Raw genomic sequence first — 27,351 nt, forward strand, 5'->3', positions numbered from 1 at the left:
TGCAAATATACATGAAAAATAGAAAAACCCCAAACAACACGATTGTTGAGTTGGTGGAGAAAGAAATAGTTTATAATGAGATATTTCTGTGAGCCTCCCTGACAATCCTGCAATAGTAATTCAGAGTGCTGTGCAAGTGTGTCAAGTTGAATTTGGTCGGAAATTTGTATGCATACATCCTGCACCAGCTCAGCTCCTCAAATAGCATTCTGCACTAACTTCAAGACTTAAGGCACAAAAAAGTGTACACTGTATTTGGCAGGAGATATTGCCAGTTGGGGAGGTGGGGGTGTGGGGTGGGGGCTAAAGGAGAATGAATGTATAGAACAGAGAACATAGATTGAAAGAACCAGAAACTACACTATAATGGGAAATTGGAGTTAGGACTGATGGAAACTTTAATTTTTTTATTTAATTTTTTTTTTTTTATCAAACGGTTAAGTTTGTTCTGTAATTTTGCAAGAAGTAAATAAAAGATAAATGATACACTAAAAAAAAGATAAATGATACACAATAATGATCAATCACAGGTCACTAATACTTATTAATGTGCATGCATTACAAATTGTTAGCAGTATTTCTTCTGGAGAGATAAACGATGGGGTGTTAAAAATGATTTGAAAATCAATCTAGAATCAGTTCCACCAACAATGAATATATAAAAAGGCCAATATGGGTTATGAAGTGCTTTAAGAATAAATATCCAGGTTTAATTGTTTGCCCTATTTTTGCTTTAGATGACATGACCATTTTACATCACAAACATGAATAAAACAATGATATTAAAGTTTCTTAACATTATAAATGACAAAAAATAAACCGAGATACTGTGCTTAGCCTTTTCTCATCAGCAGCCTGTAAGAGTCTCAGTGTTCCGCTTAAAATGTCACAGTCTAATTAAATACGGATCAGTAATTGTTCTGAATCAGACTTAATTAAAAGAAATAAGACAGCCATCAACAACATCATATTTAAAAAGACACGAGCCTGTCAAAACATTCCTCTTGATTTAGATTAGTCCTAACTTTCTATTAGAAGGAGAAGGGGTGGGGTGGGGGGATATAATTGTATTGGAAGCTCTTTAATTGTACAATAGAAGCGCAAACTTTATTTTAATTGAATGTAACAGATGGACACAGTATAAATTTCGATCAGATACAGTTACTGCCAAAACTGTTGTTATTGCAGATACAGTAGCACACTCATCAATCGATAGCTGTCCTGCTGTGTGTGCTGGAGATTGTAGCACTGCGGCAACAGGACACCCCCCCTCCTATCCCTCACTCCCTGTTAACACTTTGTGATTGATTACGAGTTTAAGTATACTGTAGAACTGCCTGACAAAAGCAAATAAATTCAGATAACATGGTAATAGATTTTTTCTGTGAGTATGGGGAGGGGGCAAGTAATTAACATTCCTGCTTATATATTTAGGCATTTGACAGGCACTATTTATTCAATGCAACCTACAAGTCAGGCAAATACAAGCTGCAGCAAAAAAACTCTTACTCTTTTTCTTCTTCTTCTTCTTCTTCTTCTTCTTCTTCTTCTTCTTCTTCTTCTTCTTTTTCTTCTTCTTCTTCTTCTTCTTCTTTTTCTTCTTCTTCTTCTTCTTCTTTTTCTTCTTCTCGTTTTGGCGTCTCCCATTAGGGGTCCCCGTCATCTGTCTCCATACCCCCCTGTCCTCTACATCTGCCTCTTTCAAACCAGCTACCTGCATGTCTTCCCTCACTACATCCATAAACCTCCTAGTTGGCCTTTCTCTTTTCCTCCTTCCTGACAGCTCCATCCTTAACATTCTCCTACCGATATACGTTATGTGCCTCCTCTGCACATGTCCAAACTATCTCAATCTCGCCCCCTCACCTTGTCTCCAAAATGTCCTACATGCGCTGTTCCTCTAATAAACTCATTTCTAATCCTGTCCATCCTCGTCACTTCCAATAAAAAAACCTCAACATCTTCAGCTCTGCTACCTCCGGCTCCACCTCCTGTCTTTTAAAACTCTTACTATGGTTCTATTTTAGGAATTGTTGCATATAGGTGTTGCAGAAAATGCTGAGAACTTCAGTGACATAGCTACAAAATACCATATATAGTATACACAGCTATCAATATCCATGCTCCTTACAACTGCTTACTGTATTTGAGGTTCTAGGAAAATCTATTTTGTATCTTTGGCTTATTAGAAGATCTCGAACGTAGAAGTTCTTTTGCTTCTTCCTGTGTAAATCCAGACTGGAAATAAGGAACCTATAGCATATAGTGCATTATGTGTATTTACATTAGCTTGAAAAATCCAATTGATTAGTTTTAAATATTGCCTTCCACAAAGGAAAGCCAAGGTGAGACATTTGGGTGGCAAGGGAGAAGGAAGAGCACGAAGGGCAAAGTTTCCATGGCAACAACATACGGATGTGCATGTGTGGATGCGTGTGTGCATGCGTGTGCATGCGTGTGTGTGTGTGTGTGTGTGTGTGTGTGTGTGTGTGTGTGTGTGTGTGTGTGTGTGGCAGCATCCAAATTGAAATCCTTAGACAGGATACATTAACATACATGAAAGAGGAATTAAATGAATGAGCAAAGAACAAACCAGATATGAAAGAAGAAGAAGAAAATAAAGGAAATCGCAGAAGAACCAGTTAGTACGCAGATCAATATAACTGCAGGGGAGAAAGATAGTTGGTAAATGAATGCAATTAAATGGTGGACATCATGAGTCATTAGTAAAAGGATTATAATACTGAGAAAAAAAAAAGAAACAAATAAACAAAGCAATCAATTAAATAACGATAATATAAATAGATTGCATGGTATTGTGGCATATCATGGTTTTACAGTAATTCCCTAAATAATGGAGAACAGAGTGATCATGTGAGTGGTCTGTTCTGAAGCACAGCTGCATTAATTAGCAACCCCCTGCATGGACTCATTTTCTTCAAGTTATTTGCAACATTTGGCATAGACTCTATCTCTGCAATAGCCATTCAACGAGGCTCCAGCAGTTATGCAGCTTTGAGGCAATCAGCAGAACTCCAGAAACTCTTCATTTGAATAATTAACACTCTTACAGATTCTTAGGATCATTCAGACATTCATATTTAGTCTTGATTTTAAAATGATGTGCAGATCTTTTCTAGTCAACCCCCCCCCCCCCCCCAAAAAAAAAAAAAAACAACAAAAAAAACAAAACAGTTTTCTGTGTTCATTGTTTGAGTTGCAGTTGGGCTCCTATCACATAGCAGCCTGGGATGTTGTTTATTGTTCAGCATAATTCAGCCGAGCATCACTTTAGAGTAAACTGAAAAATAGGAATAAAGAAGAATGGCAGGCTGTGAAACTCAATACTGTGACTACTGTTAAAGAAAGAGTAAAGGATATTCCATATTCTGTGTTATTGTATAGAAAGTCAGTCTTTCCAACTTTTCTAGTAAGTGTGTGTGTTGAAGTGTGTAAACAAAAGATATAAATGACAAAATCATGAAGACTTGTTACATATTTTGCTCTTTTGTTTTTATTTGGTATTATTATGAAATTAGAGCACATAAGGAAAGCCAGAAAGCAGAGACAGTGCCAACACCATGAACATCACCAAAATCACCACAATCAAGAACACCAAGCAGATATACTATAGTAATTCAGTTTTCCAATTATATGAGATATCTTAACCTATCTCAACCTATACTTTACAATGCATCTGAACACGAGCATCTTTTGAAGCACAGACTCACCACATGATATTAGGTCATTAAAAAATATATATAATAATGCCAATTTTTTTCACCCCTTAGCTGAGGTCTCTTCTTTATAGATCTGATCTCTGGCTCGTGTGTTATCCTGGTCGATAAGTCTCTATACTATGGACAGTTCTAGCAAACAGGTTCTGAGTATTACACAAATCTCATTTTAGAAACAGAGGAATTAAAACATGCTATTCTGAATCATGTCAGAAGGTCTAGTGAAAAAAACTCTCGAATGACAAATTTATTACATTTTGAAACATTTTGATTTGAAATAAGCTATAAAAATGCTTTAAAACAGTTTGTAAGGAGAAACATGCGTAAAGAATAAATCTGCTTGGTTCCTTATTATGCCACTTTTTCTCCTTCCACAGCACTAGTCTCTCTCTCTCTTTTTTTCTTTTTGGTTGGAGACATCTTAGTCTCAATATGTTTAAAGCTTTGGGGTTTAGTTTTTAAGGAAAAGAAAAAAAAAAAAAAAAGAAATTATTAATCTAAAAGTTTTCCCTTATTTGGTTCTAGCCTGCTAGCTCTCTACAATTTTTTTTTCATTTTCATAACCAGTGGGTCAAAAAAGAAACCATTATTATATTACAAAAATGTCAGTTTGATATTTGAAAGTAATTTATAATTTCTGCATTAGCTTTGGTAAAAAAGATCTTACAAGAATACTCTCAGTGTACATAGTATGAATTAAAATGTAATGCTTTTGAAATGTCATTTTTTGACCCACTGTTTTTCACAACATTTCTAACAAACATTTTCACATGCCTCTTCCACTGCAATAAAAATAAAAATCAAAGGTGAAGGAGAAAAAATTACAATAATAACAATAATAATAATTATTATAATATTAACACTTTGAAAAGAATGTACCTGACTCATTTTCCTTGAGCTACAGGAAGTGCAGCTTTTTGGGAAAATGGCCAAAAAGAAATGAAGTTCTACAAAAAGAACCAACAAACACTGAATTTCAAAAAAGAGAAATCTATCAGTCTACCAGTAGAGAAATCTTGCACTAAAGAAGATATAAAAAAAAATCTTCCTTGTATGTAGACATATTTTGGTATCATATTTGCTTCTTCAGAAACATGGACAGGAATAAATTGGATACTGTACAAGTTGCAGTAATTATGTAACCTTAAAATCTTAAGCACAGTAGAGCATCTTTAAGAAAATGAGTGCTTTTCTTTCAACCAGTGATAGAGTTATTCATATCAAAAGGTCATCTGACTATAATGAAATATTGCTAACAGTTTAGGCTCAAACTACATGTAAAGTTTTGCAAAAGATCCCAGACACTTTCCTTATAGTTCGGTCATGTTCTTTGGTTCAATGTAAATGTTTCTGTAAAAACATAGTAACATTTACATCACCTTAAATCTGTTTTGAAAGATAATATTATGAAATATGATGCATTACTGGCCCTAGGTTTGGCCCACTGCTGTTCCATCACAAACAACTCATTTAAACATACATACCGAATACATGCATAATGTACTTACATGCATGTTTCTGTGCTTTGGTAAAAGTAGTGTTATGATATAAAGACAAAGACTTTGAATGGTAAAATAGGTACAAGTTATTTGGTTACATTATTATTAGTCTATGTATTTTGGCAATTTCATTTCTATCATACAAAATGAAGACACAGTTTCTTCAAAATCAACATAGAAAATCTCCTTGAAAATATATCCCATTTTCATTTTGTTATTCTTTAAAATGTATATTTCTAAAATGGTGACAGTTCCATGTCAATCAAGGAAGTCTGAATGAGGATGGCACTGACAACTGACAGACTGTCAATCAAGGCTTCACGCATCCTCCTAAAGGCAAAAAGGATTAATTGTATGAAGCTTTTGGTTTGCTTCAGTTAAAGCACTTTCATGATGACTTCCTTTCATAACAAGAACTTAAATGCAATGGTGTATGTGTATCTCTTAAACAAGGTAGGATGAGCAAAACAAAACAAAAACCATTTTTACATCTTTGGATATCATAAAGCGTGGTTTTCGTACAAAAAGCTTTTTTTGGGATCTGGTGCCATGCCCATTTGTCCTGAGAGGAAAGTATATTGAGGTCCTACATCCTCTCATTGAGTTCGAAACGTTGTTAGCTGTTACCTCGCCACCTACATGCTCCCATGGCTACCGATTTGGCATCTAAAAAGCCGACCTTCTGGCTTGAATAACAATCTATTAAGTGTCAGGTCAGCTTTGGTGAGACACATCCTGCAGTGTCGAGGCAGCCTGTTTTAGAAGGACAGGGTTGAGATGAGCTTTTGGTTTTGTAGCATTAAGAAGTGCTACTCCACATGAAGGTCAAAACTTCCTTTCCCACTAGGCAAAAGGTAATGAAACAGGTCCTTATTTTCCAGGAAGCACTCTTCAGCTGACGTCTCTTCTGTTGAGTTGAAGCACTTTGGAATCAGACTCCTGTCTGTGTTTACATTGTCTCTTTTTGTCTTTTCTTTGGAGCTTAGTACAAAAAGGCAAGAGTCCTTCATCAAGTTTGGCAGGTTCCAAGTCACTTTTAGTGCAATGTGACTTCATAAACACTTCAGAGTGAAGGCAAAAGAAATTGTATGAAAGCGTTTGTTCTTCTTTATCCATACTTTGTGCTCATTTAAAATGCAGTGAGACGATCAGTCGTTTTGGTCCACTAAGGCTGTATTTGGGGTAATGGCAGAAATAGGGTGGAGTCAAACCAGGGTCACACTCTTCATGGCAGTAACCAGGTGGGCACAGGAGGGCGTGGGAGCAGGCACTGGCACTGGCACACAGAGGATGAGATGGGGCAGGCCATAGATCAAACTTCTGAGAGTGAGAGTGCTGAGAGAATAGAAGTTTTCCCAATTCACATAATCATGTATTATGTAAATTATAAAATAGATCCTAAGTCAGCACTCATACGCCAAGAAGTGAGATAAACCCAGAATCTTTTTTCGGCTGAGGTAGGCTTGCTTAAACAGCAGCAGGCTAACAAGAGCAACAATGGCTCAGACATTCTGAGGTAGATATCTTTGGAGGTATGCTGCTTTTTGGTGGGTTACTGATGGAAATAGGAAAAAAGTACAGCAAAGGGACTGCCTTTATGGTTCCTTCAACTCTGTCTGCCTCAAGGCGTTTATGGTGTATAACCATCAATTCTCACACAAACACAAGGCAGTTTATTATTCTTGGTATTTCTGAATTAAGGTAAAAAGGGTAGGAGAACTAAACCTGTAGCTAGTCATAATGTGGCTAGCCTATTTGGCACACTCGGTAGAGACTACATATGCCTCTTTTATGTTCTGTAAATATATATGAGGCCTCTGTTTGTGTAGTGCAAAATTAGAATATTTTATTACCAGAGGACACCGTTGCTAGAATTAATTTTGGTTTGAGAAAAACGTCCTCTGATATTAAAACATATTTGTTTTACGTTTACTCTAATATCACACCTATTTTGGTGCACAGGCTTGATGTAAAGCTCTCTAACACTAGGTAATGTGGTGTATTCTGTGTGTTTCAAGCAAGTGTTTTCTACTAAGAATACAGTATTTACAGGTATTAAAGCTTTGGTTAAATATGAATAAATGAATAAATGTGAATAAGCTCAATTATATTAATTAAGACTAATTGCTCAAAATTACTATTGTTCTGAAGCCCATGGCAAGAACAGTTAAGCCCTTATTCAGTATAGCAGCATTTTTTTTACACAATTGAAACATGTAATTTGAGGGGTTCAGAAGGGGGTCTTTGGTTGGCAGACAAGACAGGGGAACCACAGGGAGGCTGGTAAGGTGAGTTTAGAGACTGTGCTAGCCAGTGCCTGCATCCGTTCCAGGCAAATCAGATGAATGCTGCTCTATAAGAACTTGACACTGCATTGGAAAAGTCTGGTTTTGACCCTAGGGCAGAGAGAAGAAGCAAAGTCAGTGGGATTCACCTAGAGCAATCAGTCTTCTAATTGCCTGATCAGCAGTCCCTTAATCTCACAACCTGTGAACTGGTTTCTCTTAAAATTCTTTTAACCAGCAAATTTATTACAGTGTCACTGCACTTGACTAAACCTTGATGGACTATAATTACTGAAAGCCTTTAGCAAATAAACTCACATTTTGATAAATGACAAAAAATCTACTAATTGTGACCAATAGGTACTTTTTTCATGTGTATTTCATCATGCATTTACAGTTACTAGACTAGATGTTAATTTCCATTAGACAAGACAGATACTTAAGATCACTTTGACATGATGGTGGTGAACTAGACACAAAAAAATCTATTAACGTTGTATAATATTTCTCTGATTAAAACAGCTGAGAAGATTTTACTGATCTATTTATGTGTTAAATATTACCTGAGGCACAGGCTTGATAGCTTGTGGTTTTGGTGCCCCATGTTTAGAAATGCCATTACTGTGAGCATTGTGTCCTCCATTCTCACTGCTTGGCACAGACCATTTGTCCTGTGTCCCCTTTCTGCAGAGGAAACTAAAGACATTCGACATTTAAAATTTTTCCACCCTGAACTAAAATTTCTAAAAGATATTCATATGATGAAACTTTACCTGCGGCGGTATCCAAACATGAGAAACAACACACAGAAAATGATGCAGGCCATTCCAATGTGGATTCCAACCACCATCCCTGCTAATGAGCCCTCAGTTTCCCTACAGTTGCACCTGCTTTCCTCCCCTGCACAAAATGCATCGCCAAATTAATTTGTACCAGCATATCATTCCCAAACAGGGATTCTCCAATTAATTTACCGTAATTTCCGGACTATTAAGCGCACCCAAATATAGGCCGCACCCACTGAATTTTACAAAGATTTTTATTTTAAACATAAATAAGCCGCACCTGTCTCTAAGCCTACATTGAAACTAATGAACATTACACAGGCTTTACGGAAGACAGTGTCTGTTACACGGCTTGTATCTAAACAGTAGCCTACCAAGAAAGTCATAGTTCACTGTCTTCCTCCTTCCTTTCACAACTATTTCTCTCAGGAGTTTATCTTTTGGCATCGTCGTGCGTTTAAAAATCACCATTGGTGAAGCTTTTCTCCCGATGTCATGCAGATCAGAACACAGGTGAAGTGCGTTTTTTCAGGCCCGGTTGTTTTCAGCATGACAAATGATTCACATTTCCTGTTGACAGTCCGAGTGAGCGGCAGGTCAAACATCAGAGGAACATCATCCATATTTATGATGTGGTGCGGCCCGATTCAGTGGGAGCGCATCTGATTCCATATAAAGAATTTCATTGGTTCACCTAAAACCGTTCGGCAACTTCATTGGTCTAATGTTACGGGGCTCAGTTTTTTGGCTTGAATCTTGTGAAACCGGGAAAAACCAGGAAAAATCCATAAATTAACCACTTCATTGTTTAAGCCGCGGGGTTCAAAGCGTGGGAAAAAAGTAGTGGCTTATAGTTCGGAAAATACGGTAGTTGGTTATTTCAAAACATTCAAAACGTATTAATTTAACCTTACCAGCACTGGCTTTAGCTGTGGTCCCATCCTCGGCCAGTGATACCAAACGCTTAGAGCAGTCACTCTCTCCATTTCCATTATAGGCTACCAGTTTGACTTCATACACAGCACCAGGATCTAAGGCGCCATCACACAAAAAAAAAAATTATTATTAATCACATAATCCTTCACAAAAAAAATAAATACTCAGAGACATTACTTGAATGAGGGTCAGTAAAAATGTTAATCAGGACTGTTTATAGGCACCTATTCTCACTTATCAAGCTTTATTTTTAAATCTTTATTTGAAGCTGTCTACACTATACTTACATTATGCCTTTAATTATTATTAATCTATTGATTTCATTTATTTAGTTGTTTTTTCCTAAATATGAACCCTAAATGTACAGTATATCATGGTTGAGGTATATCAGATATTAGATGGGACATAAAAACTAATATCTATCAACAACTTGACTGTCAACTGCAATGATTTATATCAGGAGTTTTAATAGATGGCATGATAAGAGTTTTTTGAACACTTTGGACTCACGCACGCACGTACACACAAAAAAACAGATAACTACATTCATGATTTTTTTTTAAGTGTTTCAAATTTCACAACTGATCAGTTTGTGCAGATACGTCACTGACATGGATTGGAAAATATCAGTGCTGATAGAGATCAAACATAGATCACCTGATTAGCATTTACATTCATATTTGAATTAATGGAATTTGGCAGATGGCCTTCTTAGTGTGTATTTTTAGAATCCACCATGACAACAAATATTCACAGCTAATAATCTGCAATGCATGAATAAATTATATATTAAGGATTATTAAAATCTTAAATAAATTTGTTCATTTAACTACAAAGATTGGAAGTGGGTGAGTATTTTTCTTCATTGTGGTCGGCTTTAATGGCCTTTTTTAATCCTCATATTGATTTGATATTGAGATTTATAAACTATGTGATTATGTATAAAAGTCTACAATAACTACAGAATTGAGGTACTTGAGGTAGGTTCTTTGAGCCAGGGCTATAGCTAAAACAACATTAACACAACATTAACTGTCTATCTCGTCAATTACTTGACAATTGAACTGCAGATGGTCTTCGCTCAAATTCTGTTCAATCCCACCTCTATCTTAAACCATTAATGGTTTTGTTACACACAATTACGGTTAATGTAAATACATTTCTTTTTTGCAGATAAGCCCAAAGGACACTATGTTCTTCAACATATTAATGAAAGCAAAGCACATTAATGATAAAACTCATAGCATTTATTGTACAATCATTCAAATCCAATTTTTCTGCTTCCTTATAATCTTATATAAAACAAAATAATCTGTGTTATTTACATGAAAACACACACATTTAGATGTTCTATCCAATGAAACATTGTGTAAATACTATGGCTGTCAAAAATAATGTTTAAAAAAGCCGCACTTAATCACAAAATATTTCATGACAATCATTAAATATTTTAATCGATTGACAGCCATAGTAAATACACCAAAGTAAATTTTTATTAACTGAGCACACACAAATACATCCAAATTTAACTATGTGTTCTGACAGTCTCACACTTACCAAGGTGTGCAATGGTGTGAACAGTAGTCTGGCACGACATTTGAATTGGGCCCTGGAAATCTCCGTGAGGGACGCGGCGGTAAGACAGTCTGAAACCCTCGACTTTACCTGGCTTGTTTGGCAACTCCCAAAGGACTTGCACTGATGTGGCATTCATCACTTTGGTGAAGAATACAGGTGGAACAGGAGCTAAAAAACAGAGATAAAGCATATATATATATATATATATATATATATAGACAGACATAAAGCATAAATAATTAAGCAAATGTACAAAATATCCTATGTTTCAGATGTTCCTGTCACCACTTTTATTCTTTTTATGTCCTTTACTGTTCAGTGATCTTCCTGTTTGGTAAAATCCAAATCAATTAATTACCAAATTAATCAACTATATTAAAAGAAAAACAAACATTAACAGGATTCTGACCCTTCACAATAGCAGGTGAAAATATCTGGTCTACCAGAAGCTCGGAAGGCAGTGTTACAGTATCCTGGCACAAAAAAGATGATTGTCGGGAAATGCAAATGTCCAGTGCATCCATGTGGAAGCATCCACAACAGTAAAAGGTGACTCACAAATAAACAAATGCTCAAGCATCTGCACATTTTATTACATTTATGCATCTCTGAAATAATTAATCAAATTCTGAAAAGAGTACACAGAATGTGTGGTATGAAGTTAAACTATAGTCTATAAAAATAAGTGAAATGTTTTGTTGATGGAGTATAGAGTATAAGGTATAGAGAAGGTCAGAAGGAGTTGCATTGTGTGTTTGTGAATTTAGAGAAAACATACGACAGGGTGTCGAGAATGTAGTTGTGATATTGTGTAAGGAAGTCAGGTGTGTCAGAGAAGTATGTGAGGGTGGTGCAAGACATGTATGAGGACAGTGTGACAGCAGTAAGGTGTGCAGTGGGAACGACAGACTGGTTCAAGGTGGAGGTTTTTACTGCATTAAGGATCGGCTCTGAGCCCTTTCCTGTTTGCAGTGGTGATGGACAGGTTGACGGATGAGGTCAGATAGGAATCTCCATGGACTATGATGTTTGCAGATGATATTGTGATTTGTGGTAAGAGTATGGGTCAGGTTGAGAAGAGCCTGGAGAGGTGGGGGGTATTTGCTGGAAAGAAGGGGAATGAAAGTCAGTAGGAGTAAGACAGAGTACATGTGTTTGAATGAGAGGGAGGATAGTGGAGTGATGCGGTTGCAGGGAGAAGAGGTGGAGAAGGTGGGGGAGTTCAGGTACCTGGGGTAAACAGTGCAAAGTAATGGAGAGTGTGTTAGAGAAGTAAAGAAAAGAGCTAAAGATTCTGAGGTTTTTGTTGGGAGTGACGAGGATGGACAGGATTAGAAATGAGTTTATTAGAGGGACAGCACATGTAAGACGTTTTGGAGACAAGGTGTCTCCAAAATCATGTAGCGGACAGGGGGGTATGGAGACGGATGATCCGCTGTGGCGACCCCTAATGGGAAAAGCCGAAAGAAAAAGAAGAAGAAAAGTAGACAGAAATCTCAGCTTCTAGATTTTGTGTCTTCTAGATTTTGTGTCTTTTGGCATACACAACAGCGGTTACATACCGCCCCCTAGTGTTGTAGCAACAACAGTGCTCGACTCCTGGCTCGCACCCACAGGAGAGTAGGCCTTCAGGAAAATGGAATAGGTGGTAGCTGGCTCCAGGTTTATAAGGTCATGCTGGTAGGTTGTTTTGCTCACAGCTTCCTGAAGTTCTTTATTTTCTGGCTCTGTTAATTAATAAATCATCAAATAAGTGATTTTGAGTTATGACAGAATAAAACTAATTATTAAAATTATTTAAAATTTGCCATTTCTAATTTTTTACATAAAAAAAGACAAATCTAAAATAACAATAATTAGTGGCTAAAATTATAAGAAATTAATAATGTGTAACAGTTTAAATGTATTTTGAAGTTCAGACAAATTAACTAGTAAACCTATCAGCAGTTTAGCAGTGTTACTTACCACCCATTTTGCGGATGTGTAACACATATCCGATGATGCTGTCGGTCACTTCTATTGGAGGCTGAGTCCAGGACAGCTGCAGGGTGTTTTTGGACAGAGGTGTGGCCTTCAGGCCCTGAGGAGATTCAGGCAGCTCTGTGGCCATAGTCACAGCCAAACGAGCACTTGCCTGGTTGGTGCCAGCACTGTTCTCAGCTATGCACTGGTAGATGGCCTCATCTTCAGATGTGATACGAGTCACTGCCAGAGTACTGAGGGACATATTTTATTTGTTATGAGAATAGAGAGAAATTTATATCGACATCAATATTTAAAGAAAAAATTTTTTCTACCTCTAATGTTTTCTGAACTTGAAAAATCTAAACTATAGGATCGATATGCCAAATCTAATCTCGAATGTTTAATCCAAGTACAGTATTATAATGTAAGATTAAAAGAATATTATTGGTAAATTTTGGGAATTTTTTTTTATTTCTTATTAGTTGACCATTGGTAATAATAATACAAAATATTATTAAAGAAATATGTAAATTAGCAAATATTGTATGAAATTGGGAATGCAGTTACAACTGAGTGAAGACTGACATCGTGTGGTGACAGAGAGAAATTACACTCAGCTCTTGACTAGTATTAGTCCTAAATTTGGCTTATTCCATTTTATTAAATGTATTTAAAAAAAATTTTAGCATTAGCACCTGTTGTTGTTGGTGAGTTTGACATTGTCTCCAGGTGTGAGGATCTTGCCATTCTTTAGCCAGATGAGGTGAGCTTCAGGAACTCCTTGAGCTACACATGTAAACACTGCACTGCCCCCTACTGGTTTAGACACAGACTGTGGCCACTGGATGAATTCAGGAGGAGCTGCACATGCAAGCAGGTGACAAAAACAAAAAAGATAAAAAAATGTAATAAAAAACATGAAAGAGTAGAAAGTCCCAACATACAAAGAACGAGTGTATAGCACAATAAACTGCCATTTTTAAAAGTATATTACTGCATTGTTAGCATTGAAATGAACAGTCTGGATATGTGAAAAATTTAATGTTAATCTGCACTTAAGTTTGCAAAGTTATATAATACAACATTGTCATGCTGTACACCTATGTAAATGTAAAAATAACAGGAGGTGCTAAAGAAAGAACTAACACAGTCGTGTTCAATCTTTTCCACAAAGGGCCTGTGTGGTTGCAGGTTTTCATTCCAGCCAATCAAGGGAACACCTGATAGATTGGACACCCCTGCAGTAACAGAACCTAAATCTGACTAGTCGAATAAAGACAATAATGTGATGATCTTGTGTCAATAACATCATATTTGCAGAATTCAGTGGGTTTCAACCAGCAATCTGAATTTGCATACAAATAAGTTTTCATTTATTGAATCCACCACCATTTGAAGTCAACCTTTAATATATGATCTTGAACTTAAATATTCTAAACCTGCTCCGTCTCCCGGAGTGACGTTTGTGGATCGTCCGTCTGCACAGCGGGGCAGATGTGGGTTCACCGTTCCGCATGACACTCCTTTAACGGCCTCACAAAAGCCGTGCATATATAGAAAGCTCCAGACCCCCAAAACTTGCATCTTATTAACCTATTGACACTAGCTAGGGCTAAACCCCCACCAGACCTCTTACACCCTCACAGGAGGTCCATGACTCTCCAACCCTGGGAAGAAGGTCTGTGGGTGTCTCAAAAGGCCAAGGGTCAAAGACAAGCTTATTTCAACAGAGGATCATTCATCGGTTCATTCAGTAAATCCCGGTTTGCAAGACTATAGACAAAAATATAGATCAGCTGGATGCACAAACACCCTAAGGGGAAAAAGTATAATTGTGTGTCTGAGTTGATTGATTGCGGCTTCAAAATTGTGAGGAAATCTTATCATCCTAAGAATAACATTTCAGAAAGTGAAAACATGAAAACATAAACATTGGTACATTTAGAGCTAGTAATAATAAAGATTCCATGTGATTTTAAGAGACATGTGATGTTCCAGTAACTTATTTTAACACCTCACTATGCATTATCAAACAAAATCAAAGATTTAAGATGTTTGTAAGGTAGTGAAATAATATTTGCCCTTAAGAGCTACAGACCTTTTTAATTTTATGTTTTTAAGTATTATTTTAAGGTATTGTATGGTTTATTGGCTTCACTTGTAACTTTAATTTACCTTTAATTTAAATAAAACTCCTATAAAGCACCTAAATATCAAGTTATATATTTGAGAGCAAATACTGTGCATAATGGCAATTAATATTTAGGAAACCCAAAGAGAAATGTAATTAGAAAAAAAACAATTTAATCCCATAGTGGGAGAGGGTCCTACTCCTACTCAGTTGTAGTTTACAGCTGAGACCTAGCTGACAGTTTCACTAACCTTTCACATCAACCAATCTTTAGAATAGTATTGATCAGCCTTCCTGTGTGCAAGGTCTCGGTGATGACCTTTACTTTGAGCAGACATGCATATATATATATAAAATTTAATTATTTTTGGCTTTTAGTCTTAATGTATAAATAAGCATTACACATGTTTTATAAGAACTGTTACAAAGTTCTAAAATAGTCTCTTCATATTGTTTGCAGAATAAGTGTACCTGAAGAATTGTTTTGCCTGGGACAATCATCAAGCAACACTTAAGCGCTTGTCTAAAATCCTCATATTCAAGAGCAATACTTTCCCACATGTTTGGAGAAAACTCGATGATCTGTCAGCTGTTGAATCTGGACTTTGCTATAATATTTCATATGAAAATTCTCACCCCAAATATAAAGGAGATGAATATCAAAGGGTCTGTCAGACAAAGCTAAAGGGTCTGTCAGACCCCCACCACATCTCTGTACCTTGAACTTCGTCTCTCTCTCTGCTGACTCCCAGCTGTGAGGAAAACGACCAACCCCACTACTGTGGGGGTAAAAGTGGGGGTAGGGGCATTGAACGACCGTCTCCCGTTCTCATTTGGGAGTCATAAATTGTGCTGAGCTCCACCTCTGATCGGTGGTCTGTCAGACCAGGCTCCACCTCACCCCTGCTGCTCTAAAACCGCCATTGGCAAAAGTGTCAAAGGTGAGAACTGACAGGCCAAAGGTTAGAGGTGATGGATTTTCACACTAAACACACAAACACACGTTTCTGCTATGACTGACCCTTCTGTCTATCCTTCATTAGACATTTCCATGAAGGCATCTGTTTGGACAAGGACTTCTGTCCAGACCATGGGTCAAGTACACAGGGAAGTGTGAGAATGTGAGAGAGAATGCTTTGTGTAAGATTAAATATCTCTTATTTCCTTCTATGTCTTAGTAAAAGTCTGAGCAGGAGGTATGAATTTGAACATAAAATGTAATATATAATATAAATGAGTAAAATATTATTGCCTAGTGTGCAATGTAACTGATTATTCCAAGGTAATCAACTGATTATGAACTTTCTGGAAAAAAAAAGCAAATTATATGTTATATTTATTTTAGTTTTGGGTTGAAAGCCCCTTTGTAAAACTCTTTGTTTTGCTCTTTTTAAAAAAATCAATAAATTAATGAATATATTAAAGATTAATCCCCATGGCTACACAGCCAAACCCATTTTATACGACAGATAGGCAGGACTATTGATTGATCAGATTAAGGATGAACGCTTGGGATATAAATTGGAAAAAAAAACACAGCTGCATGCAAGGATTTCATATTAAGACTAATTTTATTATACATAATCTGATATATAACTATTTAAAGCAGAGTGAATTTCTCGTTAAAAATAGTCACCTTTGACTTTTTAGTGTTGTAGGTAGCAGAGAGAGCTGAACATTATTATGCCTTTTCCATTCAGTTACAGTGTTTTGTGCCAAAACACAAGGACTGCATTTTTTTTATATTTAAAGACTAACATAATGCATTAAGGTTTTACATTTCAGGAAGAAAGTGTTGGTTTACAATTACATCTCACTTTTAACTAAATTGAACACACTCTACAATTAATGGCATTTATGGCCAAGTTGTGTGTCCAGTTACCATGAGGATGTCCAATTAGTGAGGGTAATGTCATAGAGAAATATGAGCAGGCTAAGCATATAGACAGTGGCAGAATGATGGATGAGCCATGTCAGCTTGGGGCACAAATAGCGAGCCTACTTATGTAAGGCTTTATTCCCTAATCTTTCCACACCCGTACATCCTAATGCCTAGTTGGACAATAGCTTCATTGCTATTGCAAATACCAAAAATGCTAGTCGCAGCTCTTAAGATTTGGACGAAATGGAGAAAGTATGGAGACATTATTCTCTCCTGGTTAGCAGTAATGATTAGTTGGAGATCCTTAATGTTGACTTTTTACTTTAGCGTTCCGATAGAATTACTAAGCACAAGTCCAGTTTCATTTCTGGCCATTCGTCAGTTTACAGGAAATCATCCTTTAGCTTCCTTTGGTTTAAATGTTTACCTACAGTTAAAACAGTCAAATATATTATGATATATTGTCATCACAGAGTGAGTTTCACCATCGATTATTCATCAGTTATTCAGCTCATATTCAGATTGCCCTGAACCCAATATGTAGATTATATGATTCAAATCGGGGAAACAAGGAACGTGGTTCCACAACTTCAACTGACATTAAAGACTGTAGAAAGGACATTATTCTTAATCACACACTCTAGTGCTCATGGTATTTCTCACGCTCTGGTGTTTTGTATTGTTTTTATGATCATACTCTTGATATCACCCAAATAAGGATGGGTTCCCCTTTTGAGTCTGGTTCCTCTCCATGCTTTTTTCTTCATGGGATCTAACAGAGTTTTTCCTTGCCAGAGGCTTGCTCATTGCGGACAAAAACTTTCTTTCGGCTTCTCGCGTTGGAGGTCGCCACAGCGGATCCTCCGCATGTTTGATTTGGCACATGTTTTTACGCTGGATGCCCTTCCTAACGCAACCCTCCCCAATTTATCCAGGCTTGGGACCGGCACTGAAAGTGGCTGGGGTTGGTTCCCTGACCGGGAATCAAACCCGGGCCGCAGCGGTGAGAGCACCGCATCCTAACCACTAGACCATTGGGGATAAATACACATAATTCACTTATTAAAAATTTTTTGTTCTATAATTCTTACAGTCTGTAAAGCTGCTTTAAGACAATGTCCATTGTTAAAAGCGCTAAATAAATAAACTTGAACTTGTGTCTCTCCACAAGGAAATTAACAATAGCTCTGGATTGGACTATATAGTTTAATTAAGTTGCCCATATTTCAAATTCTTATACCTCATGGCAGCTTACCTTGAACTACTAGCCTGCCAAGAGCTGTACGTCTCATCCTTGTACCAGGACGATTGGCAGCACACACATACACTCCAGAGTGCTGCAGGGACACATCAGAGATCATCAGATTCCCTGTGCCCAGGACCTGGATTCCTTCCACACCTATAGATCTGCCATCTGAATACCCAAACACACAGAAACACAATTGAAGTATAGTACATAGATCTAGTACACAGTGTGCGCTACACACTCGAAAAAACAGAAATGTTTGTGGTGATAATGATACAATAAAAGCATCATATTAAGATCACTTAAAACATGCTGGGATGAAAATCTGAAGGTTCTAACCCAGTCTGCTCCAAGACACAATAGGCCTGGGGTTTCCAGTAGCAATACACTCCAAAATGGCTGTCTGATGGACAGTGATAGTGAGATTCTGGGGGCCAGACAGGATCACTGGTTCCTTGTAGATGCGTGAAGCACCACCTGATGGAAAATAAATTTGGGAGAAAAAATGTGTTAAAAATGCAGAATTCAAATGTAAATGAAATCGGCTATGACATACGACAATATGAAATCATGATTATTTATAAAATAAAGATGCAACATGTCGATAAACATTCAGTATTCCAAGAAAGATTTCTATGATTATTATTTTATGAAGGATATATAGCTCAAGCCAGGTTATTAGCTAAAATGTTGTGATGTCAAAAGTGATAGGCAATGCATTTAGATTCTGTTTTACCAAACTGATTTCTATCTCGTTTTAAAAAGGAAATGTTTACTGACCAGTGACGTTAAGAACGGCTTCATGGCTGTAGCGGGTGTTCGCAATATTTGTGGCAAAACATCGAAAAACCCCAGCATCTGACTTCTTCACCCCAGTGATCTGCAGGATGCCCATGGGGAGAAGTGTATACCTGGATTGCACAGACAGAGGGAAGAGAAATATATATATTTTTTTTTGTCAGAAGGAGAATAGGTCACAAAAAACTATTTAAAAAAATAATATTCGTTTCTATATTACCTTTCATTTGATGTGCTGATGGCCATACGATCTTTCTCCCAGGTGATGCCGGCCTCAGGAATACTGTTCACCTGGCACTGAAAACGTGCCACTCCTCCCTCGTCCACCATCATGGACTCTGGATGCATGTAAAACTTAGGAAGGGCTGCATGAAATAGATAAATAAATAAATGTCACAGATGTGGAAACAAAATCAGCATTAATTTAATATCACATCTGTTAATTATTTAAATGGCTAAATCTATTACCTTGCATGTAGAGTACAACATGTGTATTTGCATAATCAATAAGCAGGATTTGACAGGTGCAACACTATTTTTTTATTTTAGGAAAACATGTTGTGTTCAATGTGCATTATATAATTAAAACTTTGAAGCTTACATGCCAGGTGAACACGGGCCTTACGGCTGACCAGCATGCCGTAACGGTTCTGGGCTGCACAGTGATATTCTCCAGCATCAGTGGAATCGCCATCTCTTTTCTTCTGAAAGCTCCGAATCAGGAGGGTGCCATTGGACAGAACTATGGCTCGTGCACCAGCTCCTGTAGGTACCGGTTTTCCATTCCTAAGCCACGTCACAGTAATGGGTTCCTCACCCTCCACCCGGCAGTCTAACATTAGCGGCTTCTCCCTTACAGCAATTACATCATTAGGCTGGAGCAGAAAGGCCAGCTCTAAGCCATTACAAGCACCTGACCATGAGAGAAAGAGAGAGCTGGTTAGACCGCAACTGTAGAACATTGTGAAACTGGTATTATAAGGTTCATTTCAGCTTTTAGAAACAAATAATACTAAGGTCACAAAATGAATAGGTGTACTTGCAATTATGCAGCGATTCTTTGAGATTTCATCAGTATATTTTGACAATTAACTTTATTGAGATATTGAGATCATGATTGCTGATACTGTATAAAATGATTATTGAAAAAAGAATGATATGCCCAATCATAAAATTAAATGAACAGACATACAGACAGTAACTTCCCCTTAAGTATATCTTCATAATCTCTATCAAACTTTATTCAAACAAGCCAATACTGCTATTTGTACCCACAAATAATTCTTCAAATACTCATCATATTAAATCATGGTATAATACTCTTAATTTTTTAGATTAACTGTACTTGTCTTTCATTATTAATGAGGCAATTGTCAAGTCACATTCAATGAAATTGACCCTTTTCTTGGCAAAAAAAGTTTTTTGTTCTGATTCTGAAATATATCATTTTTTAACACAGAAAACAGATCACTGGATCACTGCCATATAAGCAAAGATTTTCTTCCAAACTACATTGCCTTGCTAGATTAAGGTGTTATGTTCTCCATATCTTCTTCAGCTTTATATCATCAAACAGGGCCTGGCTATAACAATTAGGCCAAATGCCATGAGTCCACTGAACCAAAAAGGAAAAAAAACAGACCCAAAGAGTGGTGAAGGTTATGAGGTCAAGTTAAAGCAGCCACTTTTGAGTAAGCCCACCCTGATGACAATAACAGTGTGACAACTCCCTTTTTCCAACTCCCTAAAAAAAGCTGCAATCAACCATCAGGAGCCATCAGCGCTTCTCTCAGATTGGGCCATCTGCCCCCTACTTATGCAGACACCCACCCTTCCATACCCCCACCTCAGACCCCATTTTCCTTTCACTCTGACTTGGAGGTGACTTTCCCATGCCACTCGCTAACCCCGGTCCTCTCTAAGTGTCAACCTTTATGCTTTGGCTCTTTCCTTCATTTGCTTTTCTTTTCAGATGGACGTCTCCACACTCCCATCCACACGTATGCCCCAAAGTGACCCAGGGCGATAGCCATTGCTTAAGTCCCAGCTGTTGTTGAAGTCTGCTCTTGAACTTGCACTATAAAGTGTGAAGTAGTAGCTTCTGGACACAAGTAACCCCCAACATGGGAAGGGATATTATTCACATCACACCTCTGACACTGTTCCTAATAAACATGCACCTGCTTTAACTCCTGTCTTAAACATTATAATATGAACAGCAATAACAATTAAATTAAAAACTTACAAATTTTAAACCATTGGTTTTTCTGCAATCAGCATAGCTATATATATGATTGTCTATATTATGCTTTTCCACCATAATATCAAAGTTCAATACATTTTTTTATACAAAATGTGTTAAATATATATTAAATGTTAAATATATTCATGTTACATTATGTCAATATATGAAGCAAATTATGCATGGGCTGAATTTATATGAGCCCCTTGTAAACTATATATAATATTTATAAAGACAAAGTTGTTTGTTTTCCAGTAACACATGCCTATGGAAACCAGCAAATATACAAAACAGGCATACAAAATTGTGTAGTACCTTTTCTTTTTGTTTTTACAGTGTCATTTTTATTTCATGCTTTCATTTTAGTCCAGGGAATTATAATATGATGTTTGGTGTTGGTATCAGAATCAAACTTTAAATTAAAAATGATATTGTTCGATCCCTATATGACACATCTTTATTGCCATAAACAGTTTGGGCATTATTTTGAAAGATTATTATTTTCACTCTTTATGTGGTGATGTGTCACAATCAGCACATGCAGAAAGCCTTGCTCAGCTGTTCTGTGCTGCCTTTTGACCCCTGGTCCACCCCCACCTGCCCACTGTGGGATAATATAATTCAGTTATGGCTTGTAGGGAAAAGAGGTTATGTCATAAACTGGATCAAATCTATATAAACACAGCACATATTCATGGGATACTACAATTTTAAGCAATATTGTACAAGCATGTATTGGTGTGGTACTTTAAATAAAAGTCCTTTGAATCAAAATATCCTTTTTAGTAAAAATACTAATATTACAACATAATGCATGTGTCTTTGTATTTGTTTAAATTGGTTGCATTAAATTTTAAAGAATAATTAATATAATGTATAGATGTAGGCTTACTAATTCTACAACTTTCAGAAAACTATGTCTTCTCAATCTAAATACTTGAGTGTTGAAGTGTGAGGAGGAATACATTTTCAGGTAAAGAATAGTGGAAATGAGATTCTGCGTTCTTGTTAAGGATGTCCAGCACAGCTGGAGTCCTCCACCCATCCCCACCCCTTGAATTGTGCCCCGATCCCCTAAAGGGTCATGAGAGAGTTGGATAAAGGTGAATGGGAGAAGTGGGGGCTTGTGACAGTGTCCAGTCATCTCAAGCCATCTCTATCCCTCTTTTAATTTATTGTCTCCACTTGGGGTTGGCCATGAACTTCACTACTATTTTCGTGGCCAGGCCTTAGAATAAGCTTTCCCATCCCCAAGACAAAGACTTTAACTGAGGCTCGACAACATCAAAGCAAACATAAGCAAATCATTTCATCGATTTCACTCCATTTGCTTTTTTGAGAGACAGTCATTACAATTAAGATAACAGAGAAGGCTAGGAATTATGGATGCTATGTACATTTTATTTGAGGTTTTGCTTCATTATTATTTACTAAAATTGCTACTATAAAATAAAATAAATATTTCCAACATATAGAATAGATACACTGTATAGCTAATAAAAATGCTATATATATATATATATATATATATATATATATATATATATATATATATATATATATATATATATATATATATATATATATATATATATATATATATATACATACGTGTGTGTGTGTGTGTGTGTGTGTGTGTGTGTGTGTGTGTGTGTTTGTGTGTGCATAGACTTTTGTACTTGTTTCAGAACATCTGTGCTTGGATGTGCAGAGTATTTGTTGATGTTAAGCTCATTATAATTTCTTATGGTCCTCTCTCACAAGAGTAAGCAGATTTGGTCATTCAAACTTGGCCCTACTTACACAATGTGTTACAAGGCTTTGAACGAAATTCCAAATGCATATGCACATTCACAAATTCCTTTCCCTCCCCTGTTTCGTCCATTATGTCAATGACTGCAGCAGGAGCTACAACACAAACAATGGCTGAATACAAACCTTGGGGGAGGATTTGTAAAGAAGCTGGGAGAAAAAGGGGGCTCGCCAGGCTCCGTGCAACGAAGTGGCCTGGAACTCCTTCTTTTGTGCTAATAATGGGAGTTAAACTATCCCAAGCTATGACTGCCACAAGCTCTTTATCAGTGTGCTACTTTAACACCCCTCTGTGAGCTAGCAGGGAGGCCAGACATTTCTTTTGTTTAACAGCTAATTGTCATTAGCTGTCATTTGCCAAGTTCAAAGCCATGAAAACACTCAGAAATTTCCGACTGGTTCAGGAAACATGTTGGGCTCATCTCACATCTGTTATGTTCATCAATTACTTCTTCTAATTGTCTCAAAACAATATATGAAGTGTGTCCACTTCATTAAACTACTGTGTTTCTATTACAAATGGCAAAACAAAGAATATATAAATAACAATCATATTATTATATCATTGATCATGCCACTTTAACTAAGTAGGTGTCAGCAAAATAAGCTAAAATGTTTTTTTTGATTGGATTGGGTTTTATGCTTAACACTCTCTTTGTTATGGGTTTGTCAAGCCACAAACCTTTAGTTTGGATCAATAAGCAATATTCTGTAATTGTGGGAGGACAACACATGGTTTTGTTCTCCAGTCTGTAATTACAGGGGGGAGGGTCAGCACAGAGGATCTGCACTTCCATTAAGCCACAATCTCATTAAATCAAAAGTATAGACCAAAGTGTTTCTTCACAACATTACACTGTGTTTTAGCTCCAAAATGTAAATTCACACATTATTTAGCCAACATCAGTAAGAAATTGCTTCCATTAGGCCCCAGGATCTATCATCTATATATGTATCTAGATATGTAACGGATTATATTTCTTAGTCTGCACTTTCAGGGTTGTTTATTCTTATGAATATGTGTTTAAAATACTTACACTTGGAGCTACTAAAAAGTTAAGCAGCTATAATTTTATGTAATTTCTTTAGTACTAAACTGTATGTTGAACTGGGTTTGATGAATAGCATACAGAGACCCCAGCACAAACTACTAAAGGTTACTGCCTAATAAAGATGGCCTAGTTGCTTCATCACTAGAGACTGTTTTAACAACAAGAGAATGCTCTAGCTCCATCCATTGTTAAAGTGTGTACATGTCTTAGTCTAAATAAAATACAATAACTGTGTCCACAACTATAAGTATTCACAACAGTTAGTGGCATGGAGGTAAATTAGATCTCAAGACACAACCCTTATGAAAAGGGCAACTTATATTTAGGCTGGGGGTTACACATCCAATGGAAATCCCTACAGGAAAGAGTAATATAAAGGGATAATGTGTGCAGATGCATGCTGCGATCTGACCGACACCTTGGGTTTATAATTTTACCTTCAGCAGGAAAAGGCCATGAAGGATTACTTTTAAATCCAACACTGATAGAGATGTATCCCACCCATATCTGCTTTAGAGTGCCGTGCTCTAATTCACTCCTATTGTAGCATGGTGGATTAGCTAGAGGGGTGTCGTGTCTTGTCTTGTCAGGGTATCCCCAAAGTCACATACATAGGGGAACTTTTTAGAATAATGTCTTTGTTTTATTTCATATTTATTTATAGTATTTTTTTTTCCAGATAGTCTTTAACAAAAAAAGTATTGAAATCATTCTCATGGATGCATCAAGAAGCAGTTGATAGTTGTGATGGACTTTATCAGGAAACATAGTGAGCACATCACACAAAACATTGCTTCCAAAGTTACATTTTGCTAAAAAGTATGCATTTCCCATATGAATTTTCATTGGACACCCTGCCTGCCTGATGTCCGAGGTGCACCCAGCAAGAAAAGAGGGGAGGCAGAACATGAACACCGGCAGCTGTAAAGGGGTTACCCTAACACTCACAGATGCACACATGCATGTGCACACATGCTTTGATAAAGGTTTCAATCTCAGTCAGTCTCCCAAAAAGACCTGGCCAGTGTTATGGAGATGAGGGTGTGAGGGTCAGGTCAGAGGGGGTGGAGAAAACTGCCCACTATTGTCTCCATGGCTCTTTTTTTAAGACCCTTCTATGGACTGCCCTACTAACCAGAAGGGGGGGACCCTAGAGGTTAATGTCACCCAAGGTCATCATAAGACCTGTCTAAGACCACAAGTCTCCCTCCTCCCTCCTGGGACTAACCAACTCCTTCTGTTACACTGCTAGAGCATATTGTTTATTTATTATTCCTGCCTTTGAACACACACCATCAGATTCATAGAAATAAAGATGAACTTTTAAATAAACGTGTTAATCCTTATGTCGAGTTTAATATAAGGCTGCAAGTAAAAGTGCAGGCTGACAGTAAAATTTGCTTCGGAAAAAAAAAGTTCTTGAATATATTGTTGGCTGATTATAAAAATATATTCTGAAAAATACTTACTTTCAAAAGAAAATGTGATACAATGTGTAGTTTCATGGAATTTGAACATGTTTTTTCAAAGAGCATTAAGAGAATTCTAAATGAATTCATTTTTACCAGATAAAATAAATCCTCTGATTGCCTAGTAATAAAATTATGTTTGTTTCCAAAACAATCTTGTTTGGTTCAAAATAATTTTTGGATGCCAATTTTTAAACTAGTTTAATATAAATTCCACTTATGCCTTAAGAAAATAAACTTCTCAAAGTTTAAGTAAAATAAAATAAATAAAACGTCCTATATTGAGTGCATACTTTTTTTTTATAAATCCACCTTTAAAAGCATTTGATTTCTAAGATATGCTTTTATCCAAGTTTAAGAACATAGATTTAGGAGTTTTACGAAGTGTAATGTATTCTTAAATAACAGCTTTAAACAGCTTTGTGTGATTCTCACACAGTGAAAACTGTAGAAACATATCAGTTTGACTTTGTAGTAAAACTGAAAGAAACTGTCCCCAACTCTCCTTAGTCATATAACTGTATATCTTCATATATTAGTGTTTTTATTAAGAACGATAAAAAATTAACAGTATATTGGCCTGACCGAAGTTTCGACACCAAATGTCTAGAAACATCTAGAACATCTATGTATGTGCAGCTTCAATAAAACATTATTGAATAACTGAGTAATACTAATAAACCCAAACAGCATAAATATTAATAATAATAATAATAATAATAATAATAATAATAATAATAATAATAATAATAATAATAATAATAATAACACAACATATACATCTAGGGTCAAACAGGTAAGCTCAATAAACCCAGACCAAATTTATGAATGAATCTCCAAGCTTATATATCATAAATATCTGCCAAAATATCTAAGTTTGCTTAATACTATAAACCTGATATAGCTTGAAAGTTAGTGATACTTACATGAGAATATAAATGTCAGCAAAAAGATCACCAGAATCCGTGGCTTCATATTCACTTAAATCCAATCACAACAGGAAATAAACTTCTTCTGGCTTGAAATCAACGTTAAAATAAAATACTCAGATGCGTTCCTGAACTACTGCTCGCTTAATTGTTGAATTAATTATACAATTGTGTCGTTCTTTATTTATTGTTTGGTTGTTTATTTGAAATAAGAAAAAAAATTTCTGCGCATTATAGTCCAGAGGATGCCGGGTGGAGGACTCCTGCTTGTGTCCACAGACACCGTCTAAATGCTCTCCGGCTGCGTGGGTGCGAGAAATGAGCCGCGGACATCAGAGACTCAGTGCGCGTGTCCGGTCTTCCATCTGTCATTCACACCGCTCACTGACAGCTCGCGCTGCGGAGAACCAGTCAGAAGCAGCAGGGACATCGGAGGGCGGGGCTTTGATACATATTATATAACTAATTACTCATCAAGAACACCATTTCTTCATGACATTTCCCAAAAATTATTAGGTGCCTAACTAAAATTGAGCTTCCAACACTTTTCTACCAGGAAAACACTTTTAAACACTGTCTAGATACATAACATTTCCCTCTAGAGAAATAATTCAGGAGTAAAATTAAAGAAATCTTTAGTGTTAAATGGGCCCTGAAGGAGTTTTTTGTTTTTGTACCTATTTCATTTTAATTGACTTTCAGTCCGTTTTCTAAACTATTTTCCTACACAGCCACGGGGGAGCCTGGACCCTATCCGAAGGCTCTCAGGGCACAAGAAAAAGGAAGACCCTGGACAAGTTCCCAGCCCTATTGCAGGGCACAATATACACATATTGCAGATAAGTTGAAGCCCATAAGACATGTGTTTAGACTTTAACATGGGAGAAATGAAGGGCACATTTTGAGGGACCTGTGAAAGAAGAAAAGCCTTTATTTGTCACATGTACATTTTTTTTATTTTATTTTTATTTAACCTTTATTTAACCAGGTTAGTCTCATTGAGAT

At 36.6% G+C, this 27,351-nt stretch overlaps 1 protein-coding gene across 1 annotated transcript; it reads right to left on the reverse strand.

The window, feature by feature from the left end:
• Positions 1–7,542: 7,542 nt before the first annotated feature.
• Positions 7,543–26,458, reverse strand: LOC310716295 (immunoglobulin superfamily DCC subclass member 3; the record flags this gene model as incomplete). Its single annotated transcript, XM_083523323.1, has 14 exons — positions 26,344–26,458; positions 19,444–19,755; positions 19,063–19,207; positions 18,825–18,955; positions 18,384–18,521; positions 18,054–18,212; positions 13,481–13,646; positions 12,786–13,036; positions 12,383–12,547; positions 10,800–10,988; positions 9,221–9,337; positions 8,295–8,421; positions 8,085–8,217; positions 7,543–7,632 (listed from the first exon to the last, which is right to left on the reverse strand). Exons 1-14 carry the CDS (start codon positions 26,390–26,392, stop codon positions 7,543–7,545), a joined length of 2,172 nt encoding a protein of 723 aa, XP_083379449.1. The 5' UTR covers positions 26,393–26,458.
• Between the last annotated feature and the right edge of the window lie 893 nt (positions 26,459–27,351).

The sequence above is a fragment of the Silurus aristotelis genome, assembly GCF_946808225.1.
Source record: "Silurus aristotelis genome assembly, chromosome: 21".
Classification (NCBI taxonomy): Eukaryota; Metazoa; Chordata; class Actinopteri; order Siluriformes; family Siluridae; genus Silurus; species Silurus aristotelis.